Source organism: Anarrhichthys ocellatus, unplaced genomic scaffold, assembly GCF_004355925.1.
Source record: "Anarrhichthys ocellatus isolate YVR2014 unplaced genomic scaffold, GSC_Weel_1.0 scaffold487, whole genome shotgun sequence".
NCBI classification, from domain to species: domain Eukaryota; kingdom Metazoa; phylum Chordata; class Actinopteri; order Perciformes; family Anarhichadidae; genus Anarrhichthys; species Anarrhichthys ocellatus.
In genome coordinates, this window is record NW_022280461.1 from 4,407 (window position 1) to 21,843 (window position 17,437).

The following is a 17,437-nucleotide window of genomic DNA, read 5'->3' on the forward strand; positions in this document are numbered from 1 at the left end:
TACATCCGTGTGTTTTAGTTCCAGTAAGAAGTCCTTCTCCATTCATGGACGCCAGTGAAGACAGTGGAGCCTCCCCTGTTGTATTTCTTGAATAGGTTTTAATGCGTTTGAGGCTGAAAATGTCCGCTAGACAGAGGCAGCAGATATTGGGATTGTCACCGCCCAACATGTCACGCTAGCCCACTGACCAATCACGTACTTGTAGGCCAGCTAGCAGGCTCTGACACGTTAAAGAATACGCCCAACATGTCAAACTAAAGATCCGATTGGTTGAAGAATATGATAATCAACAATATCGTCCCCATTCACTTAAACTGCACATGGATTCACTTGTGAGTCTGCAGGCCTCTGCCTCTGTTCTTACCTAGAGACACAGAGGTGAGATCTGATTGGATAAAAGCTCTACTTAAAACAAGCTGCACTGGAAGCAGAGCAACTGAGGAAGACAGTAGCTGTGCAATGAGAACATAAGATAATGGGAAAAGATTATTTATGAAAAATTATTAAATTATAAAATAGCTATAACTTTGTGATTCTGTCTAGGCCAAGAATCAGAACCGTTTATTTGCCAAGAGATGTTGCACATACAAGGAATTTGACATGGTGGGTGGTGCATAACATTAAACAATCAACAACAATCAACACAGTGCAAAAAATAGAAACAAGTCATAGGTCATAATGCAACTGTAATGCTCCATGTCAGTATACAGTACTCTTCTTACTTCGTCAATAAGATACTGCATTAAAGTGCTTATAAATAATGGTTAAATGGGCCGATGGTCTCATCAACAAGTGTTTGCGTCTGAATTCCGACATTTTTATAAGTCACTGAAGGCAGCACCGTGACGTCACCTGTTTTGGGTTTCATGGCGGGACGTGTTTCTCCGCCTCGGCTTGTCCTGCTAAACTTAACGGTATAATTAGTATATATGATATATATGTATGTATAAGTGGAGCGATGGAGAGTGCCTTGGTAAAAGACAACCCGCTGCTGTTTCCGCTCAACAAGCAGAAGACGCTCTATGACGGATTCATCACGGTGCTGGTACGTTCATGTGTTCTTCCTGTCCTAACATTCTCCAAACTACGTTCAAACAAACGTCCAGTTAAGGGCTGCTCGCTGTGGACGACTCTACACGGTCGGTAGCAGTGACGTGCGTGTCGAGAGTCAGACTTACAATATGAACCCAATAGAGTAGCTTAAATCACCATCCAATCGGCAGCTTGCACATTGACTGCTGGTTGTTTTTCATATTTCATACTTCATACCAGTATTATTTACACACACATAGGTAAGGTACGTATTTGATTCCACCAGGAGCGTGTGCGCCGCGATCCGGCTGCACGTAGTGTTTTATTTTGAAAAATGACCGGATGCTCTATTCCTTTTCGATATCTGACTTCCTGTCTGGGTCGATCTGCTCTGTGCAGCTTGACGTGACTTCAGCGCAGGTCCGTCAAAAATAGACTCGGCGCGTGTCTTTAGCAGAGCAAAATGTAAGAAGAAGAGCAACTGCAGAACAAGCATAAACCCGAGCCGTGGCCTCCCACACGCCCCCTTCATTGAGGCAGAGGTACTGTTTGCCTCCCCGCTGTGCTTCTTCGCTGCGGTTTATTGTCAGATCACACTAAATAGGTTCTACACATACGTGAAATACATGACCTATTCTTTGGAAAGAAAGGACATATAATAACAGTGTCTACAAATATTACAGTGGTGACAAACAATGAGGAAGCAGAAGGCATGCGCTCAACCCAGTTAGTGAGGGATTGCACAGCTCCCATGTCCTCTCTGTTTGAACAGGGCATGCACAGATTCAGCGATTTTGATTATGAAAATGATTGGAATCATACAGAAATTACATTTATAGCACAAATCTGTAGTAACAGCAACGCTACTGTAACGTTACTGTAACAGTAACGTTAATGTAACGTTACTGTTACAGTAACGTTACAGCGAGAGACGGCGAGATCCTCCTTGTGGCACTGGCACATCAGTGGCTAGGCAGTGGCAGGCGTCAGTCAGGTGTCACAACAGTTGCAAGCGAGCAGCACTCATTCGGCACCCGTCAAGAAGCTGCCGAGCAGAGTGGGCGGAGACATTTCCTGAGAACACCCATTGTTGTTACGACAGGATTTTGATTAAACTATATTACGAACTGTATTGCATCGAACAATCCACAGATCAATCGAAAAGTTGATTCTTGCTGTGTACATGGATAAATTAATATTAAATCGCATGTAGTCAACTATTGTTGCTAACATACTCTCATCGGCCCACGTTTATTTATTTATATTTATTTATTTTTCTTCTAACCCTGGAATGTGCTTGCACCATAGACAGTTTTCTTGCATACAGTCATTCTATTGCCTTGACTTTTATTTTGACATTTTTTTTACTTCCAGACTACCTGTCTTGCTTTGCTTCGCTCTTCAAAAGAAAAAACAAATAAATAGTGCTGGGCAACGATTCAAATTTTTAATAAGCGATTAATCGCATGATTTTTTTGTTATGTGCAAAGTTCAATAATGAATTCAAAAGTAGTGCACTGCGCACTTTTATTTTAAAAGTACTGCTATATGAACAAAAGGTCAATAACATTTGATTTCCAAACACTTCAAACAAATCAGGTTCTTGTTAACAGCAGTATTCCCTTTACACAGTAGCAGTTATAATTAGGGATGGGTATCGTTTGGGTTTTTTCCGATACCGGTGCTAAAACGATACCGGTGCCTAAACCGATACTTTTTTCTTCAATTTGAACAATATATTAACTGTTTAAAGTATACTATAAATATAAATAAATACAAAACACTTTGCTTCAAACTACAGCTTCAAACTTTTAAACTTCAAACTATGAACAATATATCTCTCCCCTGACTAGTGGCGGCACTCCCCTGACTACTGGCGGCACTCCCCTGACTAGTGGCGGCACTCCCCTGACTACTGGCGGCACTCCCCTGACTACTGGCGGCACTCCCCTGACTAGTGGCGGCACTCCCCTGACTAGTGGCGGCACTCCCCTGACTAGTGGCGGCTCTCCCCTGACTACTGGCGGCACTCCCCTGACTACTGGCGGCACTCCCCTGACTACTGGCGGCTCTCCCCTGACTACTGGCGGCTCTCCCCTGACTACTGGCGGCTCTCCCCTGACTACTGGCGGCTCTCCCCTGACTACTGGCGGCACTCCCCTGACGAGTGGCGGCACTCCTCTGACGAGTGGCCAGCTGGTCACTCACGTGCACAGCAACACTCAAACCCATAGAATCTCTGTATAAGAGAGCACTCAAAGTCTTTGACAAGAAACCGCGAACCTATCATCACTGCCACATCCTGAACAAACATAAGTTTTTAAGTTTTAACAACCTTATCAGCCTTAAAGAAGCCAGCATCATTTACAAAGTCCTAAATGGTCTGGCACCTCCTCCGCTGAACGAGTGCATCAAACAGAGACCTGTCTGCAGCCCTGCGACTAGAGTAACCAGAGCGTCCGACAGAGGCGACTGTGTCATCCCACACAGGCGCACCACCTTTGGTCAGACGGTTCTCTCTGTCAAAGGCGGCACCCTCTGGAACACTTTACCATCCTCCGTTAGGGAGTGCCCAAACTTCAGCACTTTCAAAAAGCACATGAAGGGATGGCTGTTGTCCACCCAAACTTGTGCACATAGATAGTTTAACCTGGGTTAGCAGTATTAGTGTCGTGGATATGTGATGTACTAATGTTATATGAATGAATGAAACCTTAAATGTGCAAATTAATTAATGCCCTTATGTGCAATATATCTCGGTGCAATACGATGAATATAAAATGTCTTCCTTACACTGTGATATTTTTTTCTAGTTTCTTTTATATGTATATGCGATTCCTTTTTTATCCATTGTTAACTTTTTATTGTCAAACTATTGTGTATTGTCAGCTACAGACTATAATTGATTTTAGTTTATTACTATTGCATTTTGGCATGAACCTTTTCTTTAGGACACTCAGCCTGTACATTCTGGCAGGGGGACAGACAATGGAAATCAGCCTTGCGGCTGTAATTGGGTGCATTTACATTTTAATTTAAAGTGTTCATCAATGTACATTGTCCCTCTCGAACAAATAAAAACTAAACTCTGACTACTGGTGGCACTCATCTGACTAGTGGCGGCACTCGTCTGACTAGTGGCGGCACTCCCCTGGCTAGTGGCGGCACTCCCCTGGCGAGTGGCGGCACTCCCCTGGCTAGTGGCGGCAGTCCCCTGGCTAGTGGCGGCAGTCCCCTGGCTAGTGGCGGCACTCCTCTGGCTACTATTGGCACTGGCAGCTTGTGGCACCTACATATAAGCAGAAGAAGAGTGAAGATATTTTCAGACATGTATTTTTGGATTGGACATTTTATGGGTTTTAATTTTAAAACGTCTTTATATATATATATATATATATATACTTTTAAATGATAATAAAACGGATGATTTATTTTCAGTATTTTAGCCGATTGTTTTAAATAACTATAAAAGTAATAATTTGTATTATGTTCCCTTTTGTTTCAAAACCAGCAAAATCATACTTAAATAAAATGAATGAGACACAAAAAAGTACAACGTGGTTACTCTACGGATGTAAATAGGTGGCTCAGGTGACTCAACTAAAATCCATACTATGATGATAAAACTGATTGATGGCAGCTGACCAATCATAACAACAATAGGTGTTCTCAGAAAATGTGGCTCCACCCACTCAGCTCGGCAGCTTCTTGACGGGTGCCGAACGAGTGACGCTTGCCACAGACTAGCCACTGAGGTGCCAGTGCCACAAGGAGGATCTCGGCCTTGCTGCTCCCAGCTGTTAACAGACTGTTGTGCTACCGGGCTAGCTAGCGAGCTGGACCCAGCACGCAGTTCGGCGGTGTAATTTAATAAATGTACAATTATTAGTGTTACAAATTGTTTGTGTCACAAACTGCTTTGCCGTGGTGTTTTGCCCTGTTAAAGAGCGTTAGTTGTGGGTTATTAATTGTTGTGTTATAACCATTAAGGGTCCCTCTCAATACACAACTAGCTCCCACCGTAGCGCCCCTAGTGGCGAACAATATATTTTGCTGCCTGTTGAAGAGTTACAGCAGTTGTTTCGGCTATGCACCGGTATGACGGTGTGTTAAAAATGTATATCATACGGGAAATTAAAACCGGATGAACCGCCCAGCACTAGTTGGTGCCTTTCATGATGTTTCCAATCATGACTCTTACAGGAGCGAGACTTCAGACTGAGAGTGCTGCTTCCACCAGATGGTCAACTTAAAGGAGCCAGGTATGAAGGAACCCATAATAATGATGTTCATGTACATAATGATGTTCATGTACATAATAATGATCATGTACATAATAATGATGTTCATCAACATTATGATGATGATGAACATGATCATCAACATGATGATGATTTTCAGCAACATAATGATTTCCAGCAACATAATGATGATGTTCATCAACATAATGATGATGTTCATCAACATTATGATGATGTTCATCAACATGATGATGATGTTCAGCAACATAATCATGTTCATGATGATGTTCATGAACATGATGTTCATGTTCATGATGATGTTCATGAACATGATGATGATGATCATGAACATAATGATGATGTTCATCAACATGATGATGTTCATCAACATGATGATGATGATGTTCATCAACATGATGATGATGTTCATCAAGATGATGATGATTTTCAGCAACATGATGATGATTTTCAGCAACATGATGATGTTCATCAACATAATGATGTTCATCAACGTAATGATGATGTTCAGCAACGTAATGATGATTTTCAGCAACGTAATGATGACTTTCAGCAACGTAATGATGATGTTCATCAACGTAATGATGAGTTTATGAACGTTATGATGATGTTGATCAACGTAATGATGATCAGCAACATAATGATTTCCAGCAACATAATGATGTTCATCAACATAATGATGATGTTCATCAACACAATGATGATGTTCATCAACATGATGATGATTTTCAGCAACATAATCATGTTCATGATGATGTTCATCAACATAATGATGATGTTCAGCAACGTAATGATGATTTTCAGCAACGTAATGATGATTTTCAGCAACGTAATGATTTTCAGCAACGTAATGATGATTTTCAGCAACGTAATGATGATGTTCAGCAACGTAATGATGATGTTCAGCAACGTAATAATGATGTTCATCAACGTAATGATGAGTTTATGAACGTTATGATGATGTTGATCAACGTAATGATGATGTTCATCAACGTAATGACGTTCATCAACGTAATGATGACGTTGATCAACGTTATGACGACGTTGATCAACGTTATGACGACGTTGATCAACGTTATGACGACGTTGATCAACGTAATGATGACGTTCATGAACGTAATGATGACGTTCATGAACATCTACTAATTCCTGACTTTGGTCTTGCAGGCTGCACTGCTGTTGGCAGTTGAGACAGGTGTTGCAGGGCTATGAACACACAGTGAAGCAGGTAAACGGAGACATGCATCTGTGTTCTGTTAGTGATGATGCGTCTGCCTGCTCTCATTGAGGTCACATGGATTGTTCCGTGTTTCATATTTCTTGTCATGTCATTCTGGCCCCTTTGTGTTTCCATCAGGCTAGCCTCACTCGGAAGTAGAAGAAAAAAAAAATATTTTCCACTGTTTAATTAACATGGTCTGGAAAATGTCCCTATTTGTTATGCTGCCCCTCAGGGTTATTTGGATGAGATTGATATTTCACCCCGGGCTGCAAAGTTCATTATTTTCACAGCCTTTAAGCTATCATTAATTATTAAAGCTGGTGGCAGCCCCCATTAATCACAGACACTGTGTTTGATTTGAATGGCTGGCTCGAGGAAGAAAACACATAGACACTGTCACTTCATTCTGCCCACCATTGAAGATGTCTCTTCTCTCCTTTGACTCCTCACAGAGGCTGCAGCAGTCGGCTGATCTCGTCACTTTCATTCTGGAGCTGAAGACGGTCTTGGTAAGGAGGAGAAGCACACCGTGGTTGGCACGGTCACTTTGACATTGTTGCTTTATGAATAGGAAGTAAATGGGAACCTTCAGGCGCCATCAATAGCCTTGATAATGAGGCACACGTGTATATTTTGTGAGATGAATGAAAAGTGTAACAACCTCTGTGCTCGCCACTGAACAAAGGCGTGAGGCTTCTTGGCCCTGATTCAGAGTCGCTCCATTTATTTGCTTTTCGTAGACAGATGGTGGCGCAGAGCGGGGAAGTCGTGATATGATGGTGTTCATATTTTAATACTATAATCATGGTAACATAATATTTATAATAAAGTAACTCAAGTTTAAAATAAACAGCCTTCTCTCTGCCGTTGCAGGAAGTGGGTCTGAAAAGCCGTCCCGAGTGCCGCTCCATCCCGCCTCCGCGGTACTACTCCCAGCTCATCTCTGAGATGGAGACCCTCGGCTGGGGCAGGTGAGTGACTTCACTGGAGTCACTGAGATAGCTTCGCTGTGTTGTTTGAGGTCTTTCCACACCTGGCTAGAGCTTTTATTGTGAAAGGAAAGAACGGAAGGAGTGGATCTGGTCTTTGTCAAGGTTGAAAGGATTCTTGACGGTGGCCATCTTGGTTTTCGATGACGGATCCTTCGTGTTGCTGTTTTATAAATATAGGAGCAACTCAACGTGATTGCTTTATGCTTTTGTTAGCGGTGGTAATGCTCAGAGAAAAAGGAGTACGTCCCTTTTTCTGCTGGTTAATCTTTGCGTTCTGTGTGAAAGTATTCATTACAATAACAGAACAAATTGATCGGGTTGTGTTGATTGACGATGGACATTGTTGATACCCCTGCTGAACGATGATTTTAAAATGATCGTTCTTTATTTATTTTTTCCACCGGTGAGGCAAAATGCATTTATGAAGGAATCGTAATCATTTCCTAACTTCTTCTTTTTGCTCTCATTATAATGTGAAAAGCGAGCAGGAGCACATGAGAGAGGGATTGAGGAGAAACAGGTTCTCTCTCACTGGAGACTCTGGGCCGAGCGTGAGGACGATTATTATTTAGTGCTAAACAGACCTGCACAGCGTTATCGTGTCGTAGAAAAGCTGCTCGCTAACAAAGTGGCTAAATGAGACTACTAAAGGTCGTCACGCCAACAGGTCCGCCTTTACATCCTGGTTGTGTATACTGGCACTGTCACGACCCGGCTCTTGAGCCGTGACAAAACGGAAGACACACGGGTGGTTAGACGGAAAAGTTTGCATTTATTCTTAACAAAACAAAGACATGGAGCTGCAGGAACAGAGAGCTCCCGACTGCGGCAGGCAGGTCCTAAATACCCCTGGGAGACTGGGCAGGTGCTCCCAATTGTAGTGAGAGGCTCCGCCTACAAGGGACCTGCAAGACAGCACAGAGAAGAAAACAGGGCAACGCCCACAGCAGGCCCTGCTTACAGCCAGAGGCCACCTGTGAAGATTATCTTGATGAACAAAAGCTTGTTTGCAGCAGATCGTATTGTTCTGCAATAATCCATAATCCAATGGAAAAATTGGCTTTCATGGAGGAGACTTCCAGGGTTGGCCTACAGAATGACATCATCCCTGCAGCACTGTGTTTCAGGGCTGAAAGAGACTAACTTTCTCTTTCTTCATAGGAGCCACATACGGACCTACCTCACAGTTTGTGGGCCAAGATAAGCAACTGAGCAACTCACAAGCCAGAGACAAAGAGGAATTATTATTGAAACTAAGTTATTGGTTTATATTCTTTTCGATGTATGTGTTTTCCCCAGAGGTAAGATTAACATACCGAGGTGTATGGCTACAAACCTCTGGTGCTTTAAACGGCTATATGGAGCAGTCCCTCCCCCCCAGCAGTCTAAACTGATTGGAGAGCCTGCAACAACACAGCTCCGCATTAACAAATGGCTCTTAATGACTTCCTTATTTTTAGTTATTGAGTTATAGTTAAATCCAGGTCATATTTAATAACTCTCAGCCCACGCACAGCGACAGGCTCAGCCAACGCCGTCTCCACTCGTCGGGGGGGGGATATCTTTTCTCCCCCAGCTCGGATTAAGTCTCGACTACTACACTCATTTTCCACTTTCCTATTAATGACCGCGGCTACAATTATGATATTAGCAAAATGCAAATGGCTCTAATTGAAGACTCTCAGGTTTTAATAGGAGGGAGGGGGGGGGGGGGGGCGGAGGTATGCCTTATGCTGGAAATGGGACCAACATCACTTTGGGTGTCATGTTACGGTTGGGAGGCATTATACACAGTGGGCCTTAATCTCCAAAGCACTGGAGATTCGCTTAGCGTCTTAATTGGTGTGGACCGGTGCTAATAGCCACCAGGGCTTCTTCAGCTGTGATGCTGTCTGCTGATTGGTTCAGGCCTTCTCTCTGTGCATCTCCATTCCTGCATGCTAGAGCGCGGTCATCTTAATTGGCGGGAGAGGGCACGCTACGTGTTAATTAATGGGAAAACCGAGGTCAAGTAGGTCGTCCACCATCACTACCCCCCCCTCACACACACACCCACACACCCACACACAAAAAGTGACCCAGGGGCTCATCACGGGCACAGTTGTTCTCCCGGTTCACAGCCTCTCGGTGAACCAGTCTCCTCTCATCACAGGGCTGAGGCATCACACATATATTATTCTTTTCCCATATTTGTATTTTATTGTTTTTACATGAATAGGCCAGCTAATAAATGCCTCCTGTAATCATGGGATGTAAATGCAATCACTGCAGCTGCTTACAGTAAGTCATGAGAATGTCTGTTAGCACAGTTAGACTGCAAACCAAGCTAATTCATGAGCATGTAGGTGTGTCTGCGCTGTGTAAAATGAGTCTCGTGCACTTGATGATCACATACATTTCATGCGTCATCTTGTGCATGCCTTCATTTTGCATGTGAATTTCTTACACATAAGCACCGCGGCACATACGTGTCGATCTCACCGTTCATTAATCACATTGTTGACCAAAAAAAGCATTCAGAGACGCACGCACACACACACACACACACACACAAGGACTAATGTGCGTGGCGTGCACTGTCTGGAAGAAGCTCACTTGGCTGTGGAGTTGCCGATGGGATGCTCTCATCAGTCTTCCCAGCAGGACGTCTCGACTGTCACGCTGTTTCCATCACGGCCAGGTAGCGGCGCCGGCTCGTCCTCGCTGTCCCGGGTGCGAGACCTCAGTGTGTGTTTGTTAGTGACGCACCGATACCATTGCAGATGCTCGATAAGCCGTTGAGGGCTCCTCCCAGATTGACTTTTTTCACCACTGCCCTAAAAAAATAACTTCAACTGACCCCGAAGTCAGAGTAACCTAGAGATGTACCTCTGCTGTCAGGTCCCACACTGACTCACAGAGCTGGATCTGGGTTTGGTGACAATAGTCCAATCTGCTATCGGATACTATTATTTTCATAACCCTCAGTCTCTTCCACGGAGGGAGGAATACATGATATACTTAATCAAAGAAAGGTATCAGATCGCTGCATCTCTAGTCTAAACTGCCACAAAGTTATCCTCATTATTATTTTCATAAAAACACACAATCTACACAAACATCTAGTCATTAGTAGTTTAAGCTGCTTAGAGCTAGTGCTAGGAAGGTAAACAGGTCATAATCCATCATCTAGTTCATATTCATTCAAGTTTCTCACCAAAAGCAAAACTCTACAAGATGACATTTGAACACATCATGAAAGCTTTGCCCAGTACTCCCAGTGAATGCATCATGTACGCATCAGCGCTCGTGGTTGTGATTCACAAATTTAGAAATAAAACAACCTTTACGGACCTTTTAAACCATTTTAATCGTAGTTAGAATGCTCAAACTATATTCAATTAAATAATATATACATAAGGATTTGAATCCAACAAGTAGATTTGTACTTTATTTTAATTGGATGAATTGCTCCAAAGCCAGCTCAATAGATGCAGAATATACATAATATACAATATACATGTACTGCTGGCACCCTGCAGGTCGTAGCAGGAGGGGGGGGGGTACAACATTCATTTCATCTTTAAAAAGATGTTCTAATGTTTTTAAGCTGCTAAAAACCCATCAGACCGTCCAGACGTCAACGATACAAATGAACACTCTGAAATATAATAAAGAGAAACAGAGAAGCTGCATTCTGTTACTCACGTGTTCTGCAATCCACCAGCACTTCATCTCAACAATTCATTGATGTGTTCATTTGGATGCTTGTCACTTCCTCCACTTTATTAAACGGTCATGCTTGACAGGCTTGTGTATTTATTGCTGTTAGTGGTAATGGGCTTTTTATGGGCTGCACTCTGTGTGTACCTGAGGATCACCATCCTGTTGTCTAGTCAAGAAGTTCTCATCTGCAACTAAATCATTTCAGCCTGATGGGTGACACTACTGTGTGTGTGTGTGTGTGTGTGTGTGTGTTACAAAGAGGAGATCGGACGATGCCTTTTGGAGGTCTTAATATGCAGATGGTTTTCTAGATGGAGAGACGGGAGGCGATTATCTTGAGAGAAAAGATGCATCAGGTCAGCATGGAAGGAAAGGGGTCGGGCCGATCTCGATGTCTTCCGCAGACGTTGGCGTGCACGTGGCACCTCAATGCCGTTGCCCTGCGCTGGCGTTTGATTGCAAGTGAGGCAGACACTTAAATGAATCGGGCACAATGCAGACAGTCTCCCATCATTCCGTCACTTCCCCTAAGTGTGTGTGTGTCATCCCTGCTCACATCACTCCTGGCTAACGCACTCCATAAATCCTCGGCAGATATACGGCCGCGTCAGCCTCGGCACAGAGCGTCCATCGTAATGTACGGTGAAGCTGGAGAGGGAACTTGTCCACAACCTTAGTCTCTGATGAGTCTTTCTGTCTCCAGGTCTCGTGTTGGTGCGAGCTCGGGCCAGATGAGTGCTTTGTCCCTCAATAGGTTAGAATTAGCTCTCTGATTTACAGGTCGACTCGAGCTTGAAAGGTGAACTCACCCGACAGGGAAATTTTGTCACCTTTTATGTGACTGTCCAATCGTTTCTGATGGTAAATGTAGACCGCTGAAGAAAGATAATAAGAGAGATGTGCAGCTGTGTGCGATGTACCTGGACGCATTGGAGCATCGAGATGGCTACTTTGCACAGGCTGTTAAATAAATGTCAATAAAGGAAATATTCTGTGCTAGTACGCTGGCTCTCTGTGCCCTGCTGGCTGACCGCTGCGGCAACTTGTTGTTTTTACAAATAGCTAAATCTGCTCTTAAGCTTGTTGTTCTTTCTCTTGTGTGCTTTCATGCCCACACAGTTGTAGAACTGTACTTTTGTCACCGTGGGAAAGTTTCTCCAACAGCATTTTAGTGAGTCGAGAGACACGACAATGACATTATTTTCGGGTAAGAAGCTAATTGAATGGAGGTTAACCGCTAACCTGCTCAGTAGTTGTGAACTGTGGGAGAGAGGACTGTGGTTCACAGTTGCAGTGAGCGTTTGTGGCATGGCCCTTTGGAGCTCGTGCCCAGTTGCTTGCAGCGTTGCTCAAGTGAGGTTTGGTTGTGGAGTTAGTGTGTCCAGGATCCAGCAGCAGTCAGTGAGCCGCATTCTGTAAAGGTCCGATGGACGATATGCTGGCCTGAGTCCGCAGAGCCACGAGGCCCCGCCCCCTATCGCTTTATTATTCAAAGTTTATTAATGTTGACCGAGTCCCAACTGCACCAACGCCATCGACGCTGCACATCGGTGGGTTCCCATCAATACGGAGAGTAGGAAGTGGACCGGATGAGCTGGAGCTGTGTGAAGGACTCAGACAGTCAAACATTCCTGGCTTGATGGTTTGGTGTTCGTACTAGTTTTACTAGGACTGTGCAATGAACAGAGTGTACACACAGTCAGTATGTTTGCTCACAGTTTTATTAGAAAGCATTAAATCCAGGGTGTTCTGTGGTGACTCAGATGGAAATAATGCCCTCGGCGTGATTGGTTTAGTTATGTTCCTGCATTAGAGCATTAAGATGCAGAAGAAGAACAGCCCGTAGTAATGCCTGTATTTGGGGCATGACTGCGGAGCTGTAGCTTGATGTAATGTCACTGCGTCAGTACCCACAGTGATAAATCTAAAGGCAGAGTTGAGGTCTCAATACTGCTCTCTGCTGCTTTGATTAATGGCGGATGATGGCCGCTGTCAGTTTACAGTGTTGCGTACCGTTCTCTGCCAATGCGTGTTGCTTTATTGTGCACGTATCCGCAGGCTGCTCTTCATCGACACCGAGTTCCGAACGTTAAGACTGAAGGCGGAGGACTCCTCTGGAAGGCAGCACGTTCTCGCTGTTAAACTCAAGTCTAGGGTAAGACACACACACACACACTCACACTCACACTCTCTCCTGCACGCACAGAAACACACACACAGTTTACTGTCAGGACCAGATCATTTTCACATGGAAAGTGATTCACCATCAAATGGAACACTCCACAGCTCGATGTTGACCCTACAGCCGATCCGAATCCAAACAGGCCGACTCCACCAACACATTTTGGGATGTTCAATTTGCTGATAGCACATCAGTCATTTACATCTGTGCCCCCTAAATCTGGGTCAAACTGGAGAGGGTGCGGAGAGACATGAGAACCCGCTGTGGCTGAGATGTAGCACAGATAAACGTGATGGAGAGACCTTCCTCTATGCACAGAGAGAACCAGGACACCCAGCTGCTGTGGAGAGAAGTACACAAGGCCGGGGGACAGCAGCGTAACACACAGCGTTTGCATGTCACACATCTCCAAATTGTCGGATAAGAGGTGGCAGGTGTGTTTATTATAATTTGTTTCTGGGAAAACGTAATGGTTTTGGTAGACGCATGTAGACTAGACTGTAGCAGTCACTAATAAAACCAAAAGGAACGTGTAACAAAGGGTTAAATGCACTCTTCACTGCTCTGCCAAGAAACATCTTCTTGCCAAATTGGACTCGGCTGCAAAACTTTACGACTGTGTTTGCCATGATATCATCAACGAAATATCTTACTTGAGTCGGAAAGGGATCGCGGTTGCAAGTGATGCGTAGTTCATGGCGCTATCAGCAGCAATCTTTGTGAAATCGCCCCCAAGCGTAGAGAAATAGACTGATGATTCAGCATGAATTCAATTAGTGATGCATAAAAGTGCTCCTTGTGGTGCTGGTAAGGACTCATTTTCATCAGTTATGACAGTATTGAACTGATGAAACAGGGTCGTTGCTGCAAGAGACACAAGCAGTCAGTGTGGTGGGAGAAACTATTCAACAGTACCGAGTGAGTCCTATGATACTGAGATGAAGAAACATTGAGGAAAGAAGTTTGTCTTTAAAGTATTTATTCTCTGTGCAGAGAAGGTTCAATCATCATCCAGAATGCAATGCGGTCTGAAGGAGGAAGAACCCCGAGTGTTGGTTGTGTACGACTTATAAAGGCCTTGAGCACATGGTAGGATAGGAGGAGTCACCACTAGGACATCTGGACAACAGTGATCATTCATTGGTCAACCATTTAATGGTCCACTGATTGCAACATCATGCCCCTGATTGAGACACACACCCAGTATTACTGAACCCTCACTGACCCTCACTGACCATAGCTGACATTCATTAACCTTACTAAAGCAAAAAGGGCCAAAACACTGAGTGTCGGACAATAAAAGCAGAGAGATAAGTCACAGTGGAAATTAGCCATCGCATCGGACAGAAATCTTCTCTCGTTGCATAACATGGAAGGTTAACGGTAAACCAGGAAGTTGGTATTTAAATAGTTTAGATGCAATATAGTTTAGATGCAAGAGCTGCAGGCTCCAGTGGCCAACTGCGGTTCATCAACAAGAAGGTCGCTGCAAACCCAAAAAGCATTTGTCCCGCAGACTGCATGGGTGTATGATACAAACGGGCTACTGGACTCAAGAAGACGGCCCCAGACACCTGAGCTTATGAGCCAAAACAAGTGACATCATCCCGATGTAAAGTTAAGGGTCCAAGCAGGAGGGGACTGACCATTGTTCTGAAAGCCCAGTAGTCTGACAAATGTCCCATTGGACCTAAAGCCCATTTGTCTGACAGCATGTTATCTCCAAAACAGACGGCCATTGCAAGATTGTGTATTATTAGGAGGGTCTCCCTGCAATACACAGAAGCACATGACCAACTACAATGCAGAATTGGACCTTCCCAGTTCCTCCCCTGGTAGCTGGCAGGATTATTTGTATCTCACACTGGGGCTGCGGATCCTCGGCATGGTGAGGTGGTGCTTACCTAAACCCAGAGGACACCCTCCAGGGACAAGGGAGGGGGGTGAGACCCCACTCTGTGTCCTCACCCCTCTGTCACCAGGGGAAGAAATAGCTCAGAGTCCTCCCTGCCTCCACCAGATCCTGTGCCAGGTCATCCCTCACCACGCACAGCGAGGGAGGAGGCAGCACTGGCATGGACACAGAGGAAGAGGAGTGAGAGAGGAAGAGCACAGGGAAAAGGTGAACAGAGAGGCTTCAAATAAAAGATGATCCTCCGATAATAAGCACAGAGAAATAAATGTACGCTGCTATCTAACGAAGGCGTAAAACAATATGGAGCGGTGGAGTTCCATGTGTCATAATGGCCCTTGATTTTCCATGGAGGTAAACGGAAGCAGCCAGAACTTTGAATTGAAGCTGCATAACGGTGTCGTGTTGTTCCCCACAGCACCCTGCAGAGGCTCCTGAATGCTCCGCTGACCTGCCGGTCCCTCTGGACATCACATGGACACCACAGGTATGTACAAGCTGACACCTTCTCATCCAACAACGATGCTCCTCACTTCTCAATCACACAACAATATTCAATTATGCAACGCGTCTTATGAATGTTGTGCTATGTTCAGTCACTCTCTTTCTCTGTGCTCCACTACAGAACACGATGAATTTAGGGCTCTTCAGTAATGAAAATGAATGAATGAATGAAAACACCTTCAATTTCTATGAGCGTATGAAAAACTTCACAAACAGAGTCTGGTGCTGAGATTAAAGACTGCGGTTAAAATCACCGGTAGAGTGATTCTAACGATGAGAGCGTGATTATTGTTATTGTTCAATGATCACGCTCTCTTATGATCCTTTATGTTGTGTTGGTTTTATGTCAGTAAGTCACAGAGCCAACTCTACTCATCATCACATCTGATGGACGTTTTAAGGCTCCCTTGAGATGTTCCCTTTGTAATGTTTAGGGTCACACAAATACACTTGACTCATCCAGCGCTACCCCGTTGCTTCATTTGACAAAACACTCCTGCGTATTAACACGCTTCCCTTCAGCCCCTCACATGCAGTCAGCTGGAGGTGGATGTAAGAGCAGCTGTGGGCTCTTTCTGCTTCCTTATTCTTGTTTCACTCCGGCTCAGCTTTACATCTCTCACTGCCTCCAAGTCAGCATGTCACTCACTCACTCACTCACTCACTCACTCACTCACTCACACACTCACTCACACACACACACACAGATAAACACTCACTCACACACGCACACTCACTCACTCACTCACGCACACTCACTCACTCACGCACACTCACTCACTCACACTCACTCACTCACTCACACACATAAACACTCACTCACTCACATATAAACACACACTCACTCACACATATAAACACTCACGCACACTCACTCACTCACACATATAAACACTCACTCACGCACACTCACTCACACACATATAAACACTCACTCACTCACACACAGATAAACAGTCACTCACTCACGCACACTCATGCACACTCACTCGCACACATATAAACACACACTCACTCACACACATATAAACACTCACGCACACTCACTCACTCACACACATAAACACTCACTCACGCACACTCACTCACTCACACACATATAAACACTCACTCACTCACTCACACACATAAACACTCACTCACTCACACACATAAACACTCACTCACACACACACACATATAAACACTCACTCACACACACACATATAATCACTCACTCACTCACTCACTCACACACACATAATCACTCACTCACACACACACACACACATACAAACACTCACGCACACACACATAAGCACTCACTCACTCACACATATAAACACTCACGCACACTCACTCACACACTCACTCACGCACGCACGCACGCACACGCACGCACACACGCACACTCACACACTCACTCACTCACGCACACTCACTCACTCACACTCACGCACACTCACTCACTCACACACAAAACAGATAAACACTCACTCACACACACACACTCACGCACACTCACTCACACTCACGCACACTCACTCACTCACACACAAAACAGATAAACACTCACTCACTCACTCACTCACACACGCACACTCACTCACACTCATGCACACTCACGCACACTCACTCACACACTCACGC

At 44.5% G+C, this 17,437-nt stretch overlaps 1 protein-coding gene across 4 annotated transcripts in view; it reads left to right on the top strand.

Moving 5' to 3' along the window:
• The first annotated feature begins 861 nt into the window (after positions 1 to 861).
• fancl (FA complementation group L) overlaps positions 862 to 17,437 on the top strand; it is a 27,847-nt gene continuing 11,271 nt past the window's right edge. For all 4 annotated transcript variants that reach the window (XM_031879920.1, XM_031879922.1, XM_031879921.1 and 1 more), the window contains exons 1-7: positions 862 to 1,045; positions 5,236 to 5,294; positions 6,459 to 6,519; positions 6,966 to 7,022; positions 7,387 to 7,484; positions 13,269 to 13,365; positions 15,723 to 15,791. In XM_031879920.1, the coding sequence (XP_031735780.1) occupies positions 959 to 1,045; positions 5,236 to 5,294; positions 6,459 to 6,519; positions 6,966 to 7,022; positions 7,387 to 7,484; positions 13,269 to 13,365; positions 15,723 to 15,791 (528 nt within the window). In that variant the 5' untranslated portion in view covers positions 862 to 958. The remainder of the gene's footprint in view (positions 1,046 to 5,235; positions 5,295 to 6,458; positions 6,520 to 6,965; positions 7,023 to 7,386; positions 7,485 to 13,268; positions 13,366 to 15,722; positions 15,792 to 17,437) is intronic.